Genomic DNA, 26904 nt, shown 5'->3' on the forward strand with positions numbered 1-26904 from the left:
TTCCTTCCTTCCTTCCTTCCTTCCTTCCTTCCTTCCTTCCTTCCTTCCTTCCTTCCTTTTCTTTCATTTTTCTTTTTTAAGAAAAATGTGTGTTAATATATAAATAGATTGTTTTTGTGGCAGATAGTCCCCAAAGAAACTTTGACCTGGTAGAGATAGCCCATTTATATCCTGTCAGATGGCAGATCATTTGTCTGCTGACAGGGCAATAAAGTGGATTCCTAAGTCCACTTGTAATTGGGAATAAACAAGTTGTACTATTAAACTAGAATCACTCCAAGGGTATGTAGTTCTTTAAGAGATACTGTTCCGATTTGGATAGAGCCAGATGTTATCAGGGTGTGTCGTGGGTACTGCACGGCTGGGACACTTGAGTAGCTGAGCAGATCGGTTCCCTCAGCTCCAGCCAGATCACGTGGTGCAGAACCATGCACGTGGGAGAAACCGTCTTTTATCTTTCCATGGTTTCCCTAGAAGCAGGCTCTGATCAAACTCATGCAGAGTGGGTTGCATGAAACATTTTCCGAAGCCAGCTAGCATTTCAGTCAGGGCAGTGAGGCCACAGAACTCAGGATGGGTCTGCAAAGCTGGGCTGTGTTGGTGACGTTCACTGACTTAGGCTCAGAACAGAGATTGGAACCGGGTTACCAAATGTGGGGTGGTAAAGCCCTGGCTCACTCTGTGAATCGGTCTGGAGCTACTCTCTGGCCACACTAGGGTGATCCCTGTTTTATTTGTCCTGCAGTTTCCTCTCCCGTCAGAACACAGGCAGTGATCACCTAGTTATCCTAATGCTTGGGGCATGGTTTGCAACCAGAGAAAAGGGGAACTAGCTCTTGTTCCAAAGTGACAGAATAGGAGGACCTATGTGACCTTATTCCTAACCCCCAGATCCTCTTCTGATGGACAGTTCATCTGAATATGAGAAAACTAAATCCTTATAAAGTTACTTTCCGTAGCCGCCACAAGCAGAATATGAGCTTCTAAGTACTTTATGTTCAGTTTTATTTTCTGCAATAAATGTTAGCCATAACAAAACAACAATGAACACATACAAGTGTATGTAGTAAGATACTTAGCCTAAATTTAATTAACAAATAACCATTGTAAGAGAATGCAAGAAAGTAAAGGGCCTCAGTTTAGAGTCACCTACATTTATCTGAGCTCACTGGCCTGCAGGACTAGAAAGTGGTTTCACCTGGATCGATCTATCTATCTATCTATCTATCTATCTATCTATCTATCTATCTATCTGTATTTAAATATGCATTAGGCTTTACTTGTTAAAATGTGTCATGCTTGTGGGTAGTAACAGATTTTAATTAATATTAATCTTAATTAAATACCTTAATACAGATGTTTGCTCATGCTGCAAGTCCTTCCATTAACATCATAATTTTCGCAGGTTCCTATGTTGCACTACCGAGGTAGGATCTTCTCACACTTTTTATATAAACTGGAGATGCATTGTTAGGATACCGGGTGAAGAGGGTTAGAAATCTGAGTCTGAAGCACCTCTCCTGCTTTTGCTTGATTTACCAGGAGGCTTTGGACAGTGGAGAAAGTTGTTTAAACTGAGACTCTGTTTACGCCAGTTTTACCTTAACTCCCAAGTTACAGGACATCTTTTTTGACAAGCTCCTGCCATCGGCAATCACTAACTCAGGAGTACAGAACAGAAGGCAAACTAGCCTTCCTATGAGTTAGAGCCGCAGCGAATCCTTGACACCCAAAGAGAGTTTGAAAGCTTTCGTTCCCCGGCTGTCTGTTTCTGTTTTCCTCTGCTGGCTCCCCCTTTCTGTCCCTGTTATACCTTTCCATCCTGCCCCACTTGGCCCCTTGCTTGTAGACAGGAGCTTTATATTCCCTCATAACACACTGGGGAGAGAAAGCTCACTTTGGAGGCATGAAATTGAAACATGGACAGTTATGCAACCCAGCTATGTGCAGCCACGTCAGCCGAGCAGATTCTTGGCGTAGCATGGCTTGCAAGAGCAGCTGCAGGACCCAGGCTTCAGCGCACAGTTTAGTTAGTCCTGCATGTCTGTTCTCCGAGCCATGCAAGGATTTGCTCTAAGCCAATGGGCTCTAAACAAATAGAACATTGACTGATACTGTTTTTCCACATTTCTGTTTTAAGCCCCTGTTTTTATTAACATTTGCTTTCCACCCTGTTGAAATGTGTCCCCAGCACCAGGGCTTCCAGTTGGCCAGGCCAGAGGAGAACCCGGATTGTTAGACAGTGTGCTCAGGGTTTTCACACTGCTGCATGGACTAGCCAAGAATTAATCTGGGTGCTCTGAAGAGCTTGACTCTTAAATAAAATATTTAAATGCTTTCCAGAAATATGTAACAGGAATTGTACAGGCTATATAATTGTCTGCTGCTTTTGCTGTGTAGAACAGGAAAAAGAACCAAGGCTCAGAAAGCTTAACTACTTGGCAAAATTCTCATGGAAGTAACGGAACAGAGTATAATATTTTCTCTTGTTTTTGTTGTTTGTTTTTTAAATATATGGGAAAAATAGAACCCTATTACAGCCTACCTGTAAATGCGCACACCGGAAATGGGGTTGTCAGGAATGAAGTTATGCTTTCATCTTGTCCTGGCTAACACAGCAGATGGTCCAGTTCTTCAGTGTTGCTAGTAACAGTTGCCTTGTTCTTCTTTTCTGGATATATTCAGATCTCAGGTTGTCGTGTGAGCCATCTCTCCAGAGAACACAAGGCTCACAATAAGACCCTTCTATTTGCTTGTTCGTTCATTGTGTCTGTGTCGCATGCTCGCACCGTGCAAATGCAGGTCAGAGGATAACTTTTAGGAGTGGGTTTTCTCTTTCCACTGTGGGTTCTGAGAATCTTGTTTTCCACTCCTTCCTCTTCTTTTCTTTCTCCCTATCCCTTTCTTTCTTTCTTGTTTTGTTTTGTTTTGTTTTTGAGATATTTTCTCTATGTATTCCTGCCTGTCCTGCAACTCACTGTGTAGCTAAGCCTGGCCATAGAGATGCCCATGCTGCCCTCCAAGTACTGGGATTAAAGTTGTGCACCACTATGCCTAGCTATACTTAAATTTCCTGACTCTACCCAGGCACCAGCTCTTCCTGAGGGTAGCAACATCTACCACCGTTACCACCGTTACCACCGTTACCACCGTTACCACTGTTACCACTGTTACCACTGTTACCACTGTTACCACTGTTACCACTGTTACCACTGTTACCACTGTTACCACCGTTACCACTGTTACCACCGTTACCACCGTTACCACTGTTACCACCGTTACCACCGTTACCACTGTTACCACCGTTACCACCGTTACCACTGTTACCACCGTTACCACCGTTACCACTGTTACCACCGTTACCACTGTTACCACCGTTACCACCGTTACCACTGTTACCACTGTTACCACCGTTACCACCGTTACCACTGTTACCACTGCCTCTCACTGTTAGACGAGGGCTTTAAGGACACAAAAGTTTCATTTTGCTCACAGGTTGCAAGGTTCTATTCTACACTGGTTTTAAAACATACTTAGGATAGATTTTCCATCCTGTCAGGGTCATTTGTCCTTGTCTATGTGTGACTTGTTTTAATTACAACTTAGTTAAACAGATTCAAGCAGTCAAGCATTGAACAAATCCAGCGTGCCTGCTGTGTGCCTCCAGCATTCCCGGTGTGGGGGTATCAGGCGTGAGTGGATACAGTGTCTACTGGAGAGAGCGTTATGACACAAGGACATTCTGTGTGTCCTACTAGGATTTAGATGACTTGGGATGTCTAGGACATAGAATTTCTGTAGTCTGTCTTTAAAGCCAGACAAAGGTAAAAAAATCCTTTAAGCAACTTAGTTTTTCCCTTGTGTATTGTATTAAAAAGATGAATGTTGAAATTTCAAAATCTTAGTCACTCTAGGATTCAAGCACCATGTTTCCTCCGTGTATGTGAAGTCTTCTAGAAATCTCTAGTACTGCCCACTTCTCACTGGTTACTACGTGACTGGCCTCTTGCTGTGTTGCTGCATTTTCCAGTGGTGTCTGTGCCGTCTTTGCTTTTCCATCTTTTCTAACCTTGCATTTATTTTCCTTCAGATCTCAACATCTGCTGCAATTTGACTTTTCAGGTTAGTGCCAATTTGCCTCCTGCTATTTTTCTTTTTTCTTTCTTTTCTTTTCTTTTTTTTTTTTTTTTAGCTTAATGACATAGGCAGTATTTTCCAGCATTCTCTTGCTTGAGGAAACTAAGAATCTTTATTGTGTCTACTGTGACTTATTAATGGTGAAGTTGCATATTCACAAAGCAGTCATCAAAACACGTTGAGCTTGGGATTTTTTTTTGAAAGGAGTAATTTGGAAAATAAACTAATCCACAGTATAAGAACTTAGTAGGAAGGGAAGGCATGATCAATAAATGTGGGATCTAGAAGACATACTGCTTACACCTAGGTTAAAGCAGGCCTGTCGGCAGGCTGGTTGAACACGCTTGTTATCCCAGCACTTGGGAGGTAGAAGCAGAGATCAGATCAAGGCTAGGTTGGGCTATATCTGCATCTGACTTAAAAAAAAAAAAAGTAAACATAAAAATTAAAAGAGACCTGCTACTTTTAGCAAGGCAGAACAAGTTTGTCATGTGCCTCAGTTTGTGGCTGGCCAGAGTAAATATCACAGCTACTTCTACAGTAGTCTTTGAAATAATTCATGGTTTGCTCTGCCATCAAAGCATCCCTAGGAAGCAGACCCCATCCTCTAAATGATTTAAGATTTATAGTGAAAAGGGGTCCACATGTGTTTAAAACGATCTAATCTAAAAGTGAAGTACTGCAGGAGTATAGTTTTGTTCAGCTTTTGAGTCGTCTGGTGTATTTAATGTCAACATGGGAAAGGCTGGAGAAAACTGGATTTTGTCTACAGAAGTAAACTGGGGACTTCTGTGGGGAAGTGTCATGTATATCAGGAAGTGGGAAGAAGGTGCGGATAGAGGAGAGAGGGTGTCCACATTCCTAGGTGTCAGTCTCCTGTTTGCTGCCGCAGGCCCCTGTCTAGCACATGCCTGGCATGAATTATTTTTAAAATAGATTTCAAGTTGAGCTTATATACTTTACATTTTAATAATACTTGATTGCTTCAGTGGTTTTTCTTTATTCTTTGATATGTAACCAATGCCCTCTCCCAAAGTGTTAAAAATTTTATCTTCATCTTATAGAAAAAGAAGTTAGTAAGATTTAGATTAGTTCCAAATTTAGAACATTTGAGATTTACAAATGGGGCCAGCAAGATGGCGCAGAGAGTAAAGGTGCCTGCCATGTCAACCTCTAATCCCCAAACTACGCACAGGGTGGATGGAGTGAAGTGACTTCCAAGTAGTACTGACTTCCACATGTGTGCTGTAGCATGTGCACCTACCCACATATGATGCACACACAACAACACTAATGAATGCATTTCCTTTTAAAGAGACTACAGTCTTTTTTTTTTTTTTTTGGTTTTTCGAGACAGGGTTTCTCTGTGTAGCCCTGGCTGTCCTGGAACTCACTCTGTAGATCAGGCTGGCCTCGAACTCAGAAATCCACCTGCCTCTGCCTCCCAAGTGCTGGGATTAAAAGCATGCACCACCACTGCCCGGCTGAAACTACAGTCTTGCTCAAGTAAAATCCACCCCTAGGCCTTGCCCCTTCTCCTGGCTGCTTCCAGAGCCAGGGTGACCACAACCAGGGTGACCACAGCCAGGGTGACCACAGCCAGGGTGACCACAGCCAGGGTGACCACAGCCAGGGTGACCACAGCCAGGGTGACCACAGCCAGGGTGACCACAGCCAGGGTGATCACAGCCAGGGTGACCACAGCCAGGGTGACCACAGCCAGGGTGACCACAACCAGGGTGATCACAGCCCAGCAACCAGACTAAGATGTCTGGGCTCCTCTTGGCCCGAGCACACAACCATGCAATTTAAAATGTTGGCACACAACGGCCATTCCAGCACTTAAGAGGTTAAGGTGTGTGTGTGTGTGTGTGTGTGTGTGTGATGGGTTCTAGGCCACATAGTAAAACATTAAAAACCTTAAAAACAAAACCTCACAAGCCCCCAAAAACCAACATGCTGTTATGTATTAATGGTTGAATTTATGATTCATTATAATGTCGTCAGTTATAAGTCTAGGCCGGCCGCTTGCTTGATCATTTCTCTGTTTATGTGAGCACATGGCTGTCTTTGTAACGCTCCTGCTTTCAGGGCTTTCACTAATCCTGTCTTTGTCCATCCTGGTTTTTTCTCAGAGGGAGTTTGTTAGCTAGATTTTGGTTCCTCACACACAACTGTGTCTCTGGGGTCTACCTTCTCCACTCTTCAGCCCCAAGCCCTTCTCTGACCCTGAGGTTAGAGTTGCCCAGGATGAGGAATCCCGTAATACCTTGTCCCCCTCTTCCTCCAGAGACAACTATCTCAGCTTTGCACCACTTTAATCTTCACAGAAATCCTGTGTCCCAGGCAGAGTGCCACCAACTGCTCCCCTGTGTCTTGTGTCCCAGACAGAGTGCCACCCACTGCTCCCCTGTGTCTTGTGTCCTGTGTCCCAGGCAGAGTGTCACCCACTGCCTCCCTGTGTCCTGTGTCCTATGTCCTGTGTCCCAGGCAGAGTCCCACCCACTGCTTCCCTGTGTCCTGTGTCCTGTGTCCCAGGCAGAGTGCTACCCACTGCTTCCCTGTGTCCTGTGTCCTGTGTCCCAGGCAGAGTGCCACCCACTGCTTCCCTGTGTCCTGTGTCCCAGGCAGAATGCCACTCACTGCTCCCCTGTGTCCTGTGTCCCAGGCAGAGTGCCACCCACTGCTTCCCTGTGTCCTGTGTCCCAGGCAGAGTCCCATCCACTGCCTCCCTGTGTCCTGTGTCCCAGGCAGAGTCCCACCCACTGCTTCCCTGTGTCCTGTGTCCCAGGCAGGGTCCCACCCACTGCTTCCCTTGCTCTTCCAGAGTATTCTGCCTCTGCACATACTGGGGTTTTCTCTTGATGTTTTGAAACAGGGTCTTGTGTATCTCAACCTGGTCTGGGACTATGTGGCACGAGATGACTGAACTCCCAAGCTTCCTGTCTGTGTATTGACTGGACACTGGGATTAGAGGTCCTGGGAATGGAGCCAATGGAACCCAAGGCATCACACAAGCCAGGCAGGCGCTCTATCAAATAAGTTAAAAAAATTCAAAAGTTGAACCTCTAACATTAGCGAAAAGTTATAAAAAAATGTAATGTTTGGTTCTATGCTACAACATACACGAAACTGAATGACATCATGCTTGGTGAACTAATGCAGGCTGAGAAGGAAAGTGCTCTCCATGTAGATGGAGTATCTGCAGTATCAGATCATACCTGGGAGACCTAGAATGGTAATGTGTAGAGCTGGGGCGGGGGACAAGCAAGGTAAGAGCTGGAGGCCCAGCTGGGGGAAGACTCCTAGAAAGCAGCTAGTGAGGACGCATGTCTGTAGTCAGCTCCTGGGAAGCTGCAGGAGGACCGCAGATTCAGAGCCAGCCTTTGTACAGAGCGACACTCCAAACCAGCTGAATCACACCAAACGTTAGCCAAGAACGGAAGGAAAAACAGCTTACTCAGTAAGAACTAACTTCTAAATCCGAAGCCTTAAGTAAATAGTACTTTAATAGCTAACAGTATTTATGAATCTTTGGTCATTCCTGGGGAACTAGAACTAATTTGAAGGGTTTATATGATAATCTGGCGATTAACACTGAACTCACAACCCATTGTGTTCCTGTGCGCTAGCTAGGAACTGGGAATCCTAGAGTGAACCTGATGTGCTGAGAACGGATGTCAAAGAAGAAACTCTTTGAGTCAAAATCAGAGCTGGCTGGGATCAATGGCTAAACACCTTTCATTATTCACAAAGAACTAGAAATGGTGGTGGTGGTATTTCCCTCTGAGACGGCCTGCATTACTCAGGCTGGGATAAAGCTCTGTATCTCACTGCTTGAGCCTCCAAGGGCAAGGGCTACATACAGTGTGTGTGACTGGACCAGCCTAGAGTGTTTGCTTCTGTTTGGTTCTGTCAAATAGCTGGCATAGACACTGACAGAGTAAGCAATAACAACTTACTTTAAAACCCTAGTCTACTTTCTATTGTAAGATAAAGTCTTCTTTAAAATTCTGAAATTCAAGATCATTTAAATCCAAGGTTATCATTTTCCTGCAGTGCTGGAGATAGACCCTCAGGCATTCGAGTGCTAAGTAGTGTACCCCTTCTAATAAAACTAAAGGCCATTTAACTAGCATCTGAATCCAAATTGGGTTTGGTTAATTATTCAACCAGAAATTCTAAATTTTACTGAATCTTGATATTATCTAACTGATGCTGTCAAAGAAATATATTTGTGTGTGTGTGTGTGTGTGTGTGTGTGTGTGTGTGTAGCAGGGGAAAATAGCAAGTGCTTTTAGAAAAATGTTTAGTTAGAAAATGTTTTCAAAATTGGACTTTAAAAAAAATCCTCTTCTTTTCCACCCATTAAGTAATTTATTAAGTAATCTATTAAGTGATCTTTATTCCAGAAAGCTTTTTTTTTTCTGGTTGTTTTTCCTGTCTTAATGGTGCTGTGTCATTATCAATACCATGGAAACCCATTTTAATGAGATGGAAAGAGTGGTTGTTTAAAAAAACAAACAGAATCAGCAGAGATGCCTTCTGGAGTCCTGGCAGGCCAAAGGTCAGCTTTCATCCCAGTCAGCTGCTGAGGAAGCAGTAGCAGCTACTCAGAATCTGAAAACAACTCCCTGGCAACCTAAAGATGTTAGTGGTTAAAGTGGTGGCGAGTGAGCTGGGCTTCCCTCTCAGCATGTCTGTGTGTCGGTCTCAAGTACAGTTGGTCCGACTTAATAGACCAATTTGACATTTTGTGGCTTATCAGATCCTTGGCTGTCCTACTCTGTCCATAAAGTTCTAGTTCAGTGTTTTGGTATAAGAGGCTTAATATTATCAGAAGACATTTCTGCAGTTAACTGCGGCCCGCCTGTGTACCCACTTCACATGGCTAGCTTACTGGTATGTAGTGCTTTTGCCAAACTTCTTTTTAATTTACCTCTAAATTTTCTTTTTAAAAAAGCAAAAACAAAGATTGAGAAAACAGGTTTGTAAAAAAGAAACACTAAGCCTGTTCCATTCAGATTTCTGACAATTCAGCTTTGAAGCCAAAGGGTAGCTTAAAGTTTGGCTTTGTGACTAATTCTGAGATTAACTATTAACGACTCTTAGCAGGGTTTCTACTCCCTTTCAAAGGTACAAGTTTTATTTTATTTTGTTTTTTAAAGGGGCCCGGTTCTTTTCTTTGATTTTTGCCTGTTAAAGGAATAGTGCTGGCTCTACTTCTGGAACTCAGGAAGCAGAAGAATTCGAGCTTGGGGATGGCTTAGACCATAAAGTAGAACTGTGCCTCTTCTTCATGCTACGTTCAGTTAAAAAGAAAATATATTTAAGCTGCATGGCCTTCTAGAATTACGGGATAGCTTTCTAACATTTTAGATGGAGATACACATACTTTTTTTTAATTTTTAAATTTATTTTTCTGTTAGGTTCACTTGTTTTCTGTGTATGAGTGTTTTTCTTGCATGTATGACTTTGTACCATTTGTATACCTGGTGCCTGAGAGGTCAGAAGAGGGCATCAAAAATCCCCTGGGACTGAAGTGACTGATGGTTGTGAGCCACCATGTGGGTGTTGGGGACTGAACCCAGGTCCTCTGCAAGAGCAAGTAGTCCTGTTACCCCTGAGCCACTTCTTCAGCCCCTTAGTCTAGGTTTTTAATACAAGGACTATATCCATAACTGGCCTGAAACTAAGTAGACAAAGCTGGCCTTGAAGTTGTGGCAATTCTCCTGCCTCTGTCTCTCCCAAGTACTAAGATACAGGTGTGTGCCGCCATGCCCAGCAAGATGAATGTATTTTTAGAAATTACTCTCAACCACATGCAAACAAGAACCAGCAGGCTCATGTTGGTGATCTCTGGTGTAGACAGCAGCAAGGAGACATACAATCCCTCCTTGGAAGCAGAGAGTTAAAGCCCGTTTGAATTCCAGAATCACTCAAACAGTTGAAAGCATTCCCTAGCCCGGTTTTAGATGAACCGTGCAAGCTAGACACACAGGCTTTCTTCCCCACAAAGGATTCATTCTGGAAACTGAGCAAATGTACATGCTTACCTGTTCTTCTCAGCCTGATGATGTACATCTCAGGGGCAAGGACAGATAGATGACCAAGAAATCAAAATTGCCACAAACCTGGCAAACCATGACAAACGGTGACCAGAATCTCGTCATCTTTCCAGAGAGCACAATGAGCAGTGACAGCTGTAGGCGACAGAAGTTGCAGCATTTGGGGGTTTAGTTCTTTTGTCCTTCCATTGCGGTTTTTAAAGACTCTTCTTCCTTTCCCAGCCGGCAGTGTCCTCCGGAGCTGCTCTGTGTTTTCTGACCTCCCCACACTGCCTTTGCTAACACTTCATAGTGAGCCAGTCACTTGTTGCTTCAAGTCCACTGTCCAGATTGTTTTTGTTTTTTCTTCTCTTTTGAAGGGTTTCAGTAATTTTATTCTTTATTCTTCAACAATATATAGTTTAACTTATATGCACTAAAATTCTTCTATCCCATTCTTTGTGTGTTATATAAACAGTATATGGAAGAGTGTGGACAAAGGGTACTTATGCCCTTTGCGTGCGTGCGTGCGTGCGTGCGTGCGTGAGTGTGTGTGTGTGTGTGTGTGTGTGTGTGTGAAGGAGGGTCTGTGATAGCTAGTGATCTTGTTTCAGAGCCGAATGACACCAGTGAGGAGAGTGTTTGGACCTTTCTGACCTAAGGCGTTTGTGGTTTGCAGGTATGTGTAATTACTGGGTTCTGCTGTAGCACCACTGGGTTGTACAGTGGCTATCCATTTAGTTTTCCTTTATGCCTAAGTATCTGAGAGCCAAAGCATTCTGCTGTGTTTTCTCCATCCCTGTTTGTCTTGTACTGTGACTCCCCTGGGGGAGAGGTGAAGGGAGGGGTGCAGAGAGGCTATTCTAGTGTGGTGGCTGATTTTCATAAGATGTGCTTTGAAAAAAAAAACAGGATCAATTTTGCCTTCAGTTGTCTGATCAGTAAAATGCCATTGATTGTAACAGGGACCCACTGTTTAGTCCACATTGAAGAAGGTTAGAGGAGGGTGGGCTGGAGAGCTCGGTCTTGTTGCTCATGGATATAAAATGAGTGCATGTCTATGGTAGGAGTTCTTGGTTGTCTTTGACTATCAAAACGGAAGGTTTCACACAGTGCAAAGCCAGCTTCTGTGTCAGCAAATGCTGTTGTCACTTGAATGATGGAGGAATGTTTCACGAGCAAGTGATGCTCAAGATATTGCCAGCAGCACTTAGTAAGACAGATGCTTCTGCCGTAAAGATACTGATATGTTCAGATGACGCCTGAAGCTGAAGCCCAGCGAGATGGCTCAGCGGGGAGATGTGCTTGTCCCCAAGCAGGGAGATGGGCTTTCCCCAAGCCTGGTGAGCTGGGTTCCACCCCTAGAACCCATGTGGTAGAAGGAGAGAGCTCACCATTGGAAGCTGTCCTCTGACATCCACACATATGCTGTGGTATGCATGTGAGCACCGTCTCTCCTGCCACACATACACACAGTAAAAGAGGTTTTGTTTTTAAGCCAAGCTAGCAGCATGGAAATTTCAAGGCCAGCCAATCTCACACAGTGAGACCCCTTTTCAAAAAGAAGATTTAGTTATTGTTGTTACAAATTAAACTTGTTCTATCACGGACCACCCCTCCCTCCAGTAAAGTTAACTTTAAACAACTGATCCCAAAGTAATATCGCCTGAATACACACTAGGCTCTAGTATAAGCTCTCTGTTTGCTTTAGAAATGAGTTAGGTAAGTATGAAAGTGTTTGTTCTTTAGCTTTCTGTCTCTGCCCATATGAGTATTAGAAATACCAGCTTGGCCCTATGCCGTGTTTTCTGTTAAACGGAGCACGTGATTGTATCCAGAGGCTGAGAGGAGGCAGAAAGCCATAGGCCAGACAGCAGCCATCCTGGAGGCTGAGCCAAATCTACTTGGTGCTGATGCCTCAGTGCGGAAGGACACAGAGACCCAGCACCCACAGCATGGAATCCCCTGTCCTGTACAGTCCCTCACCTAGTAACCAAACAGACTTTTAGTTTGAAGTTCTGGAGGGGCATGTAGGGAAGAAGTTTTAGAAGTATATGTCCTTTTTTTTATTCATGTGATACTGATACAAATTTGATGTAGTAGTGTCCTTTATCATTAAAGAACTAAATTTCTAATCAAGGCAAAATTGCAATTTATTAAATTTAATAAATAAAATAATGTAGAAAATAAAATATAATATATTAAATAAAGTAAAAATATTAAAAATTATTAGTGTATATTCATTGTACAGAATAGTGGGTTTCATGATGACTGACCAGGTGACCGATCATGAATGAATTCTGTGTACTTCACACTCACATTACCTAGCCTCTTTCAAACGAATCAAATATCTCATCTTATTATTTCTTACAAAGATTACAAAGTAGATTGGGGGGAAGGTAAAAAACTCAGAGTGGTAGAAATTTATTAGGTTCCTATTCTTAGTCTCATCAGAAGAGTGACTGACAAACTCAGTCTTAGGAGTATTAAGCAGCCTCTGTGAAAGCTGTTCTGAGAGGAGACTGGCGGTGAGCTAGGTAAACACTCGCTCAGCACACGGAGGCTCTGACTTCCTCCGCGGCGTGGGGCGGAGAAGGTACAGATCCACTGGGTGCTTCGTAAGTTTTCCTGAAGAAACCCCGAGAACATGCACCCCATCACAGCACATCTGTCCTGCACTGGGCTGTTTTCCTCCAGAATGAGACCCTTGTTTAGCTTTGCAAGCTCCTGGTTCCTTCAGCAGTGGCTGTCATGTGCTTGCAACTACAAGGGAATCCTTCGGTAATGCAATTCAAACCACTGTGTGATTTAAACTAGAAAAGTTTAAGTTAGCTACAGTAAAGAAAAAGTAAAAAAGAAATAAAATGAGACGATTTAATATTTTACTTAACCGTACAGCTGAAGTACTCTCTTAACAGGCACTCACTATTAGGCTGTTTTATATGTCTCCCCTCCCCGGTGACTTGTGGTTCTCGGCGTGTGTACTGAGCACATGCCAGGTTAGACTTGGCTGATCTCAGTGCAGTCACACCTTACAGTGAGAGGATGGTATAGCTAAAGGAGCAGTTGAGGCTACAGCAGCAAAGTAGGGGTTGTTGTCAAATGAGGAGTTTGCACTGTAGTCTAAAGGCTGTAAACCCCAAGGGAGGGTAAGCCTAGAAGCAAGCTTTCAACTGTGAGTTTAGGAGACTTAGGAACGGGGCTCAAGCAAAAAGCATGCTAGATGGTTGCTAGAGTGTCCAGGTAAGGAGGGACAGGAGCCTGAGCACAGGGAACACAGACCAAAGGAAGTGTGTGTGAGCCACTTAGCCGGAAGACCGTTACATTTGGTGGTGCTCTGACCTGCAGAGAGGAGCTGGAGTAACCTAAGATTTCCTTTCTGTTGGGTTTTCACTGCTATCGGTGAGCCGATAATACTGCAAACCAAACCGTAAGCGAGCAACTGTAAGGGGCAGGTGAACTCAGTATGAGCTGTGCTGACTGACTTTGAGGGTCTCTGAAATAGGCCCCAGGGACTCCTAGTTAACATGGGAAAGAGTGCCCAGAGAATGTAGCAAGGCTGTGTAGAGACACAGCGGAGACTGGAGGTGTGAAAAACCGCGGTAAGCAATAGCAAAAGTTACAAAGCTGAGGGCACAGTGGAGAGGGAGAACCGAGTAGCAACTGGGGTGGACATTGTCACAACCCTTTCCTACGGGGCTGGCTGGGATTGAGGCTGAGGTCAAAGCTGGCCTAATGCAGTTCGCAGCCAAGTTCTGTTAGGCTTATATAGCATTGGGTCTCACGGTGTTCTAAATTAATGTTAGGTGCTAACACAGCCTATAAAATGTGGGTTCTACACAAGACCCACATTTTATATTACTTCTAAATTTACTTTTTTTAAAATAAAAATTCTAGGAGGAAGAGTCAACAGTGTGGGTAGTAACGGCCCCTGGAGGTGTGCCTTTCTCTGCAGACGTCTGCTTCGCCTTTCACAGGCTCAGAAGACATCTGAGCCCAGGAGCAGGAGTTAATGAGCACACAAAGATAGATCAGTGACAGATTACGGGGAACTTTGGCCGCAGACAGAATACAGGATGTAGGCTGTAGGCTGTAACGAGCAGCTTTTGGTGAGACTAAAGCCCTAATTAGGAAGATTATTCTGAAGCAGTGTGAAAACAGAGAAGTTTAAAAATTACCAATTTTTATTTTTTCAATTAAAAATTTTAATTATTTATTGTTATATATTTGGGTGTTTTGGCTACATGTATCTCTGTGTGCTGTGTGCGTGCCTACAGGGGTCAGAAGAGGGTATCAGTCACCTGGGACTAGAGTTAGACACAGCTGTGAGCTGCCATGTAACCCAGGACCTCTGGAAGAGCAGCCAGTGCTCTTAACTGTTGAGCCATCTCTCCAGTCCCGGTGACCAATTTTTAATGAAGAGAAATGAGATATCCCAGTTCCCCTCTGCCACATTAGTTACTTGGGCCGTTGAGCTTGGTAGGAAATTTGCTTGCAGTCTCCTAGAACTCCAGTGGATGGTTAGTTTATAAGGGACAATGAATGCTAGGGTCAAAAGGAAAAGTCAAACAAAATATGCTTCCCAGCTATCTGTGGCGCAGGTTACCATAGACCCTGCTTTACTGGCCTTTACGAGGAGAGAAATATCCTTTATTCCCCCTCCCCCATCGCTACTCCAGCACAGCCAGTATCCAAAAGATCCTGTGTATAAAGGGTGGCCAAACCAAATATCCGTTCCTTAACCGTATGCTCGCTATTCCTCCAAGATGGTGCTAGCATTGGCTAAGCCTAGGGCTTGCATACGCTCTGCAGGTGCTTCAGTCTGTCCCAACTCTTAAGTTCTCTGTGCATATGTTTTACTTGATCCTTATAACCACCCTTGAAATAGATGCTGTTGCTATTTCCTTATTGTAGACAAACCGAGATCCTAAAACATACTCAGCCATGGGGCTTGCTGAGCTAGGACCACAGCTTGGATCTGGCAGTCTAAGAGATCTGAGCACTATAAATTGTTTGTTATCTGTATTTACTGACATACCACACGGAGCTTACACCTTCATGTAAGAAGCTCTGGTAGAATGTACTGCAAGGGCATCAGTTTTGTTCTGGTTCCCAGAAGAAATAAAACTCCGAAGATGACCTTTAGCCATCTTCCAGGGCGCAGGCAATATTCCAGGTCTCCTGTCTCCTTTGAACACTGGCTCGTTGTTAGTGTGTGCTGATTTGTTTACTAAAATAATAATTATAGTAATAACTCATCTTTTGAAATTGTGGTCTTCTGAGTCAAAGTCTTGCTGCATGATCCAAGCTGCCCTGGATTGTACTATGCAGCCAGGATGGCTTTGCAGTCTTAATCCTGCCCTAGTCTGTCAAGGGCTGGGATTACAGCGTGTGCCACCACACTCCGAAAAACCATTCTTTTTATGCAAGCTAAATCATGATAGATTTTCTTGATATGTTTTTCTAGATCACAGAATTACCACAGGATCTGCTTTATTTTAATTTTGAAGGGGGTTGGAGTAACCTTGCAGAGGGAAAACCCACAGTTGATGTTGAATGATGCAGTCTTGTGAGGTCGTGCGGTTTAGTGACACATGCCTGCAGTCTTGTGAGGTCGCTCCTCCATACTCAGTGTCCCTTCCTGTCTCTTGACCTGCAGATGAACCACGTAAAGAAAAGGTTTCAAGATGTAAGCAACAAGGAGGTGCTGTTCATGTGCATTGGCGTCACTTCGGGAGTTGGACGGCTTCTCTTTGGCCGAGTCGCAGACTATTTGCCCGGTGTGAAGAAGGTCTACCTGCAGGTACTCTCTGGGCTCCCCTTCCCCTATAGATGGAGGTTACCTGCAGGTCCTCTCTCGGCTCCCCTTCCCCTATAGATGGAGGTTACCTGCAGGTACTCTCTGGGCTCCCCTTCCCCTATAGATGAAGGTTACCTGCAGGTCCTCTCTTGGCTCCCCTTCCCCTATAGATGGAGGTTACCTGCAGGTCCTCTCTGGGCTCCCCTTCCCCTATAGATGGAGGTTCACCTGCAGGTCCTCTCTGGGCTCAGACCAGGCTGACCTTGAACTCAGAGATCTGCCTGCCTCTGCCTCCTGAGTGCTGCATTTAAGAGCTTGCCACTGTCACCAGCTTGCAGACAGATTTTCAAGGACAAAGTAATCAGATTGCCTGCTAGGTGTTATGGAGTGTGCTTAAACAGATACTAATTCCAAGATTATTATAGATGACCAGCTCACAGTTGAAGTGAGTCTTTCTCTTACCAGAGCTCCGCAGCTTGCTAGGCGCTGCAGAACTCAGCACATTCCGTGATCCCTGGTTAGTAGTCAAAGGTCTTAGGGGACATGATAGCACAGTCTTACAGCTCAGTGAGATAACAGCTCCCCGGGAAAATCTGAATCTTAGTGAGGATCGAAAGAGCATAAAGGCAGGAGAGCTACTTAAGGAGCCGGGATGTAACTTAGTGATAGAGCTCACCCTGCGTGCACACGGGCCTGGTTTGTTCCAGCATCACAGAAAAGTGGATTTCTGTAAGTGAGTAGGTAGTAGGTGGACAGAGACAGAGATAATGAAGAGAAGAAAAGAATGTCCTAAGCGGGGAGAACACAGGGCCCATAGATGTGTGTGCATGTGTGTGCGTGGGTGCATGTGTGCGTGCATGTGTGCTCGTGTGTGTGTGTGTGTACGAGTATGTGTGCATGTGCGTGCGTGCGTGCGTGCGTGCACATGCGTGTGTGTGTGTGTGCACGCACATGCGCACCTAGGGAGCTGGGTGCTTGAAAGGCAGAAAGGAAGAATAGTAGGGTATAGCTGGAGGAAGGCCAGGTTAGGAAGACACTCATGGGCATGAAAGTTTATGGCCTTCCATACACAATGGTGCATGGAATCGTAGCACCGGAGGTGGGGGGTGCATAGGCAAGAAGATCAACACAAGTTCAAGGGCAGCCTGCTCTACATAGCAAGTTACAAGCCAGCTGGGGCTACGCAGCAAGACCCCCACTTCAAAAAACCCAGCCAAACAAACAAAAACGAAAAATGTCAGTGTACCTCGAGTCATTGCAGAGTTTTAAGGCAGGCACTGACATGAGCAGTGTTTTATGAAGATCAGTCTGGTGATGGAAGGAAAGTGCAGAGGAGAACGGGGCAGGACTTGACAGTTACAAAAGGCCATGTTGATCTGCAAAGTCTAGACTAGGCAGGTCATTAAGAAGGTAACTGCGTGGGCTTGGGGGTTAGGGAAGATGATGGTTTCTTTTGGGGGTGGTGAAACGGTCTGAACTAAGATAGGAGTGTCAGTCTAATAACACACACAAGCTGTGTGGGCTTTATAGCAGGATTAGAGGCAGTGACACGTTGCAGGATGTGAATTGGAGACTACTGATGGGGTCTAGAAAGGAAAAAAAAAACAAGGGGACACCATTGGGACCAAGCAGTAAATCCAAGGTAGAGAGAGCGGTGCCATTTATGCTATCTACGCTGAGGTCTGTCGCTTGGCTAACGGAGAGGTGGTTGCATCATCCGCTGAGACTAGTACTTCAGTGAGTCCAAGGAAGACAAGCTGCAATTGCCACATTCGTGTATGGTGCCTATAAAACAGCCAAGCTGAGCCTGGAGCTCGACGGTGGGTAGACACTGTGGGACTTGAGCATCTTGGGCTGCCAGGGAACCAAAAGGAGTGACCAGGTGACTAGAGTGCTTCTAGGGACACCAGTGACCAGCAACATCAGGAACTCGTGAAGTGGCTGAAGTTAGAGGCCACTGGTGACCACACAGATGAGTAAATGAGGGTATAGGTGACTGTATGCAAAGGACGGAGAGCCAGAGAGAGACGCAGGGACTCATCATGGGAGGTCGTGTGAGCAGCCTCATGAAAGGTGAAACGGGGGAACAGGAAGGTCCGGGGAATGGGCGTGTGTTACAGATAAAGTAACTCCATTAGTCAGCTAGAATAATGATGAGTTAGGCGTGTAAGTAGTTACATTACTGACACTTCAGCTAGAATAATGATGAGTTAGGCGTGTAAGTAGTTACATTACTGACACTTTGAGGAACCGAGTGCTTCTTGCGCTCCGTCTCCAGCCCTTGACCCAGCCCTTGAAGGAAGGCACAGTTCTTTGCTTCCACTTATGGATATGAACACTTAGGAACAGAGTCTGCCTTGCTGTGGGTCCAAGCAGACAGTCACTGGCCAGCGTCTGTTACACAGCTAGAAGGAACTGGAGACGGCGGCTGCTGTCTGCCTCCTCCCACCAGTGCTGGGAGTAAGATCAAGGCCTCCTCCATATTTATGTTCTCTTACAAAATACAGAGCCAAGTCAGGCACAGTGACGTAGGCCTCAAGTCCCAGCACTCGGGAGGCAGATGCAGGCAGGGTTCCGGCTTGGTCTTCGTAGTATATTCTGGGACAGCCAGGGCTATGTAGAGAGACCCTGTCTCAAGGAAGGGGGGCTTTTAAGTAGCTCCTTGAGTAAAGCTGTGGGCCTCAAGCCTGATGACCTGAGACTGATGCCCAGAATTTAAGGAAAGGTAGAAGGAAAGAGCTGTACTCTACTAAGTCATCCTGTGACCTTCACATGTGTTCTGTGGCATGTACCAACCCCCAACCCTACACACACTGGGCACGGTGGCTCACACCTGTGATCCAGTACTTATGAGGTAGGAGTGCCAGCCACACGAGGGCAGCCTGGGCTTCAGCTTGAGACTCTGTCTCAAATACTATGGAAGTATTTATCTATTTTAGGATAATCATTCCACCCTTTATAATACTTCATTGTAGATATACTTACCTAACATTTTGCTGACCAGTTAGGTTTGATTTCTAATGTCAAGGTGCCCTCTTCTGGACATCTGTTGTACTGAAGATTTTCAGCTTTCATTTTGTAGAATTAATTCTGAATACTTCCTGTGCTCTTAGACATTAGCCCAGGTAGAGTGGCACAAACAGGACAGACAAGGTCCCTGGGTGCCTAGAACAGGATCCTAGCTGGGGAAAGCTAGGTAGTTTTGGACGGAGCAAGGGGGACCAGCATGGAGGAAGGGAGGATGCAGAGAGGGGGCAGTTAGCCATGTCTTCAGAACGAAGATTAGAGATTTTACTTTGTTGGAGAATGTTGGTATAGTTTTCAATAATTTAGGGTTGGTAGCTAATTGGCCCATAACTGTTTCAAAAACATGTCCTGATCTGCCTTGAACTTGTCTTGGGGTCTGGAGGGTGAAGAAGAAGTCAGCCATCTTGGGAATTCACCACTTTTATTACCTACATATGGTCCCTCTCCCACCTGCCTGCCCACCAAGGTATTTGTCAAGTTCCTAGTTCCTCGTATGGACATCATGTCCGTCTGTGTGGACCCAGGTGCCCGGGGACTCTTGTGCTCATCCTGCGTGGGGTCCAGGATAGGCTGAGGGTGGGAGGGGCTGAGAGAACTCTCCTCTTCACGTCTGCCTGTGTGTAAACTGTCTTCCTGTGAAGAAGATGGCACTGCTCAGTGTTGTCTGAGCTCTGCCCTTCATTTACTTATCAGTAACTTTTTACATGGAGGGATGAGTTTACCAAATATTTAGATGGAATCCCAGTACTTAACTTTCCCCAGACTGAATCAGAGGCCCTGCAGCCTCGTTTAGGCTGACACTGCTGTGAATGTGACCTGTTCCATAGAGAAAGTCAGACATGCTCCCCCATTCTCTCCCTCCATATGAAACACTTCAAATGTACCAGAGGCCCTGTGTGCTTCAGAAGAATCAGTTAGCGCAGGATGAACAGGACGTAGCTGCTTTCTCCCTTGGTTACAGCCAGGTTACCGTCTCCGGGTTACCGTCTCGGGGTAAAAGCTGTACAGGTCTGGAAGCACTGTGTTAAATAGGCGTATCAAGGGCAGCATTCGAATCTAACTTCATCCAATTATGTGTCTACCTTAACGGACGCCTTATGCTTGCTCAGATGGAGCTTAGCTTCCAGGGGAGTCCAGTGTCTGAGTAGAACAAGTCAGTGTTTTCTCCCCACAGTGCTGTGCTTAGAAGAAGAGAAAAAGCTTGTGTAATGAAAACCGGGTTCCTGTATTGACAGATCAATATTTGTTCTGTATATTTAATATTTATTTGGAAATGATAAGGAAGTACTGATCCTCCTGTGTGGACAATTTATCAAACCTTGACGTGCTTCCTGTGGCCTGGGAATCTCTGCACAAAAAGAGCAAATATTTATTCCTCACAGCAGTTGACCAGCTTGGACATAAACTCTACTGGGAACTAGCATTATTTTTTTTTATCACCGTAGTCACTGCCGATGCAAAACACAGCCCTCATCTCAAAAAGAGTAAGGTATTCTGGAGCCAAACAGGAGTGACCTTGGTTCCAGAACACAGATTAGGTTACTCCAAACTCCATGCTCCCAAGTGGGGATGTTTGCTGAGGTGTTTACAGCAGCAGAGCATTCCTAAGGCATCAGGCAGGGGGATTAAAGCGAAGGGAGGAAATGGACCCTAGGCCTAGGCACCACCCGAGGGCATCGCAGCCGTTTGGTTGGTGGTATCGGTGCACTGAAAGTTAGGTGGCCTCGAATGTTTCTGTGGGGTATGGGGAGTCAACTTCTTCCTGAGAACTTTCCTTCAATACAAATAAGGTAAAAGGGGGCTGGAGAGATGGCTTAGAGCTTAAAAGCACTGACTGCTCTTCCAGAGGTCCTGAGTTCAAATCCCAAGCAAGCACATGATAACAACCACAACCATCTGTAATGGGATCTGACGCCCTCTTCTGGTGTGTCTGAAGACAGTGACAGTGTACTCACATACATAAAATAAATAAATCTTTAAAAAAAGAAAACTTAAAAAAAAACAAATAAGGTAAAATAAACTAGGCATTCTTCTGAAGTGCCCAAGGAAGTGTTATCTATGTGAATGACCTTAAAAAGTTCAATCCCCAAAGGAAAATAACAAATTTATTTAATCAAATGAATAAATCTTATCCTTTTTCATTCTATATGTATATTTTCGCTGCATGTATACCTGTGCAGCACAAACATGCCTGGTGTCTACTGAGGCCAGAGAGAGCATCAGATCCCTTGAAACGAGTTCAGATGGTTGTGCGCGGCCATGGGGGCCCCAGGAATAGAGCCCCGGTCTCTGGGGGTGCAGCTGGTGCTCGTAACCACTGAGCCATCGCTCAGTGCCACGTTAGTAAGCCTTACAGTAGGCATGGTAGTACATCTGTACTGCTGTGCTCAAAATGCTGGGCAAAGGGACTCCAAGTCTGAGGACAACCTGGGGTAGATTGGTATACCACGTCCCTAAGGAGCAGCGACAGTAATAAATCTTGGCCAAATAACTGAGAAGGAAAGAACATAACTTAATATAGGTTAACATGAAGAAAGGTCTTGCAGTTAGGTAAAGATTAGGAAATGCCCCAGATGTAAACCTTAAAAATCAATCAAAAAATGCTGACCGAAGACAAAAATTTTTAGGAGGCAAAAAAGTAGAAAAATTTGGGAAACCACCAAAACTAAAGAGCCTGGACTTCGTTATATCATGTTAATAGCTCCATGGAACATATTAGGTGACATTGAGTGGGCCAAATACTGTCCGAGATTGTCAAGTTCCAAGTGGCTATTAGCTGCCTGCGTGCTAAGTTTAAACTCCAGACCTGGTCTTCTTGACAGAAATTAGTATTGAAAAACATAGGAAGAGAAATAAGGGGAGTGTGTGTGTGTGTGTGTGTGTGTGTGTCTGTGTCTGTGTGTGTTGTACTTATGGTGAGGTAGCTGGAAATTTGGCCTGTGATTTTACTGGCGAAGGGCATTGAATTTGAACCAGGCATGACAGCTCACACCTGTAATCCCTAGCATCCAGAAGATGGAGGCAGGAAGATTGTGAGTTCAAGACCAGCCTAGATACATGGCCTGATCTATTTCAGCCAAGTCAAGCAAGACAAAAGAAATTAATTAGGATAGTTTAGATTTCCTGGATTTTGTTGGACTGCAAATGTTTCTAAGACCCTCTATGTTCCTTCCATAGTTGTAGATAGAACAAAAAGCTCTCTCTCTCTCTCTCTCTCTCTCTCTATATATATATATATATATATATATATATATATATATATGAATGAATAGTCGGCTTTGTGTCTCCCAATCACTGCCACCTCTTCCTGCTTCTTGAGTAGAGACTAGACGTTTTCTTTAGCCCGATGTTCAGGGAGCTGTTGGCTTCGTTGGCTTCTGGTGTCACTTCTGGGAGCATCTTAAGACAGCTGAGGCATCGTGTGTCTACAGAACCTGGCTAACTTTTGGATAAAAATAACTCCTTAACTCTTTGGCCTCTTGCTACCTTTTCGACATTTTGGTTATATTTAGGCCTTTTGTTTCCAGCATCAGAATGTCTTTTGCTTGTTCAGGATCCTAGGAGCTAGAGCCTGGTTGTGTTGGTTTTAAGTCAACCTGGTACAAGCTAGAGTCATTTGGGGGAAAGAACTCTCAGCTGGGAACATGCCTCTGTAGACTGGCCTATAGGCACATCGGACAGGCATTTTCTTGATGCGTGATGTGGGAGGGTCCAGCTCACTGTGGGCAGGGCTGCTTCTGGGCAGGAGGGCCTGGGCTGTATAAGGAGGCAGACTGAGCAAGGGACGGTGAGCAAGCCAGGAAGCAGCACTCTGCTGTCTTTGATGATGGACTGTGGGGCGGGGCTGTAAGCTGACGGAAACCCCTTCCTCCCCAAGCTTGCTTTTGGCCGGGCTGTTTTATCTCAGCAATGGAGACCACATGCAGGCAGGCCTTACTCTTACGTCTCTTACTCACTACTGTGAAACTACACTTAGGCTTTCATTGATGTTGGGTCAGAGAAAAAAAAGACGTTTCAGTTTTTTAAAAGTGGGAGACTGGAAGATTTTCTTCTTTCAGAAAGTTTGTACGAAGCTGGGTTTGGTGGTACACACTGTAATCTCAGTGCTTTGGAGGTGGAGGCAGGAAGGTTGTGTGTTTAAGGTCAGAATATCTATTCTCCCCCCATTTTTGTTCCCACTGTGCTTTAGATCCACAGTTATGATAATATCAAGACTACACAGTAAACTACCCAGCTGTGTATCACAACGGGGTCAGAAAGCCAGCCTGGATTGTGACTGTTTTTAAGTCTGTCTCTTAGTGCTACGTCAATGTCCGTATGTGCTGCAGTTGGTGACAGCTGCCATTCCAAAGGTCAGTTTCAGATATCATTCTTCAGGAACTGCCTGTGTTTCTGACACAGCTCCCTCCAGAGGTCCTGTTTCCAACCTCTCAGCACACACCACTGGCCACCACGCCCGTTCTTTTTCTGTGGCTGTATAGCATCTGACTCAGGAGCTCACGCTCTTATGGAGTTTTACCAATGGAGCTATCCCTCGAGCCTGAAAACTGCCACTTGTGAATCCCACCCTCTCAGATTCTGTGCCCCTAGAGCCCTTAGGTTGTGAGTAGCTTCCCTGATGTGCACAACCAAGCTTGGTGTGGTGATAGGTTCTGTCAACTTGACACAAATTGGAGTGGGCTGGGACCAGGAAACCTCAGGTTGTGGGCTTGGCTGTGAGGCGTTTTCTTGACTAATGATTGATGGAGGAGGGCCCAGCCCACTGTGAGACACCGTCCCTAGGCAGGTGGGCATGAGCTGAATAAGAAAAGTAGCTAAGCCAGCCAGAGGAGAGTCAGCCAGTACGCACCGTCCGGCTGTCCCCAGCTTTACTGCCTGCTTCCAGGTTCCTACTTCCAGGCTACTGGCTTCCCTTAATGTAGGAAACAAGGATCTCACTCCATAGTAACAAATTCAAGAGGAGAGTAATGACAATGAAGCCAGTTTTAGAATACCAGCCTGCAGAAAGGGAACCAGCGTGGAGACAGGCAGAAGCTGGTGCAAGACTGAAGTCTAAAGCCCCTGATCTCGAGAAACCATTCTTTTTCCCATCAGCTACTGACCGAGGTGCATGATCTTTCTAAACTAGACTGTCTAGTCAAAGATTATATCTACCTCTGTGCACACACACATGTATTTACAGATTTGACACAAAGCCTTAGTTAATGACTCTTCTGGGGCTGTCGCATAGCAGACCCCTGCAGCTTCCCAACTCTGACAGTTCTAAGACAAGCAGGTAGCGCCTGGATGACAGGGCAGCACCTCTTGCTGTTCTGTGACTCTTTGAGCTCTGAATGCATCCCATACTGAAAGTGGACCGGAGTGATCTAGTCCTCATACTGGCGCTGGAGTGTTACCTGGAGTGTAAGCCCAATGAACCCTTTCCTCCACAGGCTGCTTTGGTCTTGTTATTTACCACAGCAATAGAGAAACAAATTACAACAGCTGTATCCTGTAGAGGAGTACGGAAATCAGAGGAGATGGCACAGTGATGCCCAGGCTTCTGTCTCTCTCCTCCCTGCTTTGTTGCCCAACTCCCGCTGGAGGGCACCTGACAAGAGCGTCCTGTCCACTCTGAGCCGCTGTGCGTGTGGACCACAAGCTCTAGGCTAGCTCTGTCTACATGCCGTGGAGGTGTTAAGTTTTCCCAGCACCACTATCTTTGCTTGTGAGACAAGGACAGCATTGTACTCACAGTGAAGTGACCCATGGGGAGAGATCAGAGCAGTGCCTTGGTGAACTATCGTGTGCACACAAGCTTTCTTCTGAGCACCCATTCAGGAATTGTGTGCATGAGCTTTCTTATCCATTCAGGAATTGTGTGCACAAGCTTTCTTATCCATTCAAGAATTGTGTACATGAGCTTTCTTATCCATTCAGGAGTTGTGTGCACGAGCTTTCTTCTGATCATTCAGGAATTGTGTACATGAGCTTTCTTATCCATTCAGGAATTAATTGTGTACATGAGCTTTCTTATCCATTTAGGAATTGTGTGCACGAGCTTTCTTATCCATTCAGGAATTGTGTGCACGAGCTTTCTTCTGATCAGATTATCCTTTGGGGATTTTCCAAGGCTGAAGACAACTTTCAGGAATTGTTTCTTTTCTTTTCCCTTGGAGTCCTGGGCCTGTTGCTGGCTTGTTGTTTTCTGTCTGAGATAGGCTCTCACTATATACCTCAGGCTGGCCTTAAGCTGTGGACTCTCCTCCCTCCATTTCCTGGAATGCAGTATTTACTCATAATGTGTAATGGGTTTCATGGGTTAAAAAATAATCAAGTGATTGAAGAATAAATGTGGACTAACAGCATTGACCCAGGTGTATTATCTCTCTAAACTTTATAATATCTAGTCTAAAGATTTATTCTATATGCGTATATGCACATTCATATATATATATATATATATATATATATATATATATATATATATATATTCTGACTAAAGAATGTGCAGGCTGGGAAGGAGAATTACTACATAAAATGGTTATTTTCTTGTTCCCTAATGAAAATAGTAAGGAAATATAAGAGGACCTCAGGGAAGCTGATTCTGTGTTAGCAAGAGGAAGAGGGCTATTTCCTGAAAGCAGAGTTAACGTGACGTTGTCTGTCCTAGGTTCTCTCCTTCTTCTTCATTGGCCTGATGTCCATGATGATTCCCCTGTGCAGCGTCTTCGGAGCCCTCATTGCTGTCTGCCTCATCATGGGTCTCTTTGACGGATGCTTCATTTCCATCATGGCACCCATTGCCTTTGAATTAGTTGGTCCTCAAGATGCTTCCCAGGCAATTGGATTCCTACTTGGATTCATGTCTATACCCATGACTGTAGGTCCTCCTGTTGCAGGTAAATATAACAATTCTTCTATAGTAATTATACTAATTAGTAGCATTTTCTACTTTGGATCCTAACCCTCATTTATTTGTGAGATATATTATTAACAGTCCTTTGTGAGCTTTCTCCATCTCATTTTTCTTGTTTGTTTTTTTGTTTGGAGTTTTTGTTATTGTTGTTTGTTTCTTTGTTTGATAGTTTTTCAAGACAGAGTTTTTCTGTGTAACCCTGGCTATTCTAGACCTCATTCTATACAGCAGGCTGGCCTCGAACCCAGAGATCTGTCTGCCTCTGCTCCTGAGTGCTGGGATTAAAAGAGGTGCATCACTGTCTTCTGTCTCCACATTTTTAATAAGACCATCTGTTGACAGTAGATTGAAAACGTTTGTTCGTTGGGGAACATTCTGCGAGTGTGTGTTGGGGAGGGGAAGGGGTTTTTTAAGTTTAGGGCCTTGTACATACTAAGCAAGAACTTGCCACTGAGCTACATTCCCAACAAACTACTACTTGTTGGGGCATTCTGGATGTTGAAACTTGGTCATTGGGTATAGTAAATACATACTCTTCCATTATGATATGCATTTAGCCTCTGCTTTTTCACGGTTCTGTTAGTATATATGTTAGACACATGGAAACATAAAAATGAAGATTCTGATAGATTTCTAAGCTTATACTTCTTTTACATAAGAAAACATACCCCTTGAAAAATGGTTGAAGAAAATTACATCTAGTGGAGAGAACTTGACTGTCCATCAAAACATAAGTATAAAAATAATGTGGTGGTACAGACCTATAATATCAATATTCAGGAGGCTGAGGCAGGAGGAGAGCTGCAAGTTCAAGACCAGCCTGGCCTACATAGTGAGTCCTAGGAGAGCTGGGACTACATATAATAAGATTGACTCCAGTCAGTCCATAGCCAAGAAGTAAAACCCAAAATATATCACTCGTGCAGTGTAGGGATACATACTATTCAGCCATTAAAAGTGGTAGAGAGGGACACTGATACACGCCACCAGGTGAA

At 44.7% G+C, this 26904-nt stretch overlaps 1 protein-coding gene across 1 annotated transcript in view; it reads left to right on the forward strand.

The window, feature by feature from the left end:
* Positions 1–26904, forward strand: part of Slc16a10 (solute carrier family 16 member 10) — a 113800-nt gene that overhangs the window by 78980 nt on the left and 7916 nt on the right. Inside the window, exons 4-5 of the mRNA XM_028768989.1 lie at positions 15844–15987; positions 25664–25892. Coding sequence (XP_028624822.1) covers positions 15844–15987; positions 25664–25892 — 373 coding nt within the window. The remainder of the gene's footprint in view (positions 1–15843; positions 15988–25663; positions 25893–26904) is intronic.

This window comes from Grammomys surdaster, unplaced genomic scaffold, assembly GCF_004785775.1.
Source record: "Grammomys surdaster isolate TR1022 unplaced genomic scaffold, NIH_TR_1.0 190, whole genome shotgun sequence".
Classification (NCBI taxonomy): domain Eukaryota; kingdom Metazoa; phylum Chordata; class Mammalia; order Rodentia; family Muridae; genus Grammomys; species Grammomys surdaster.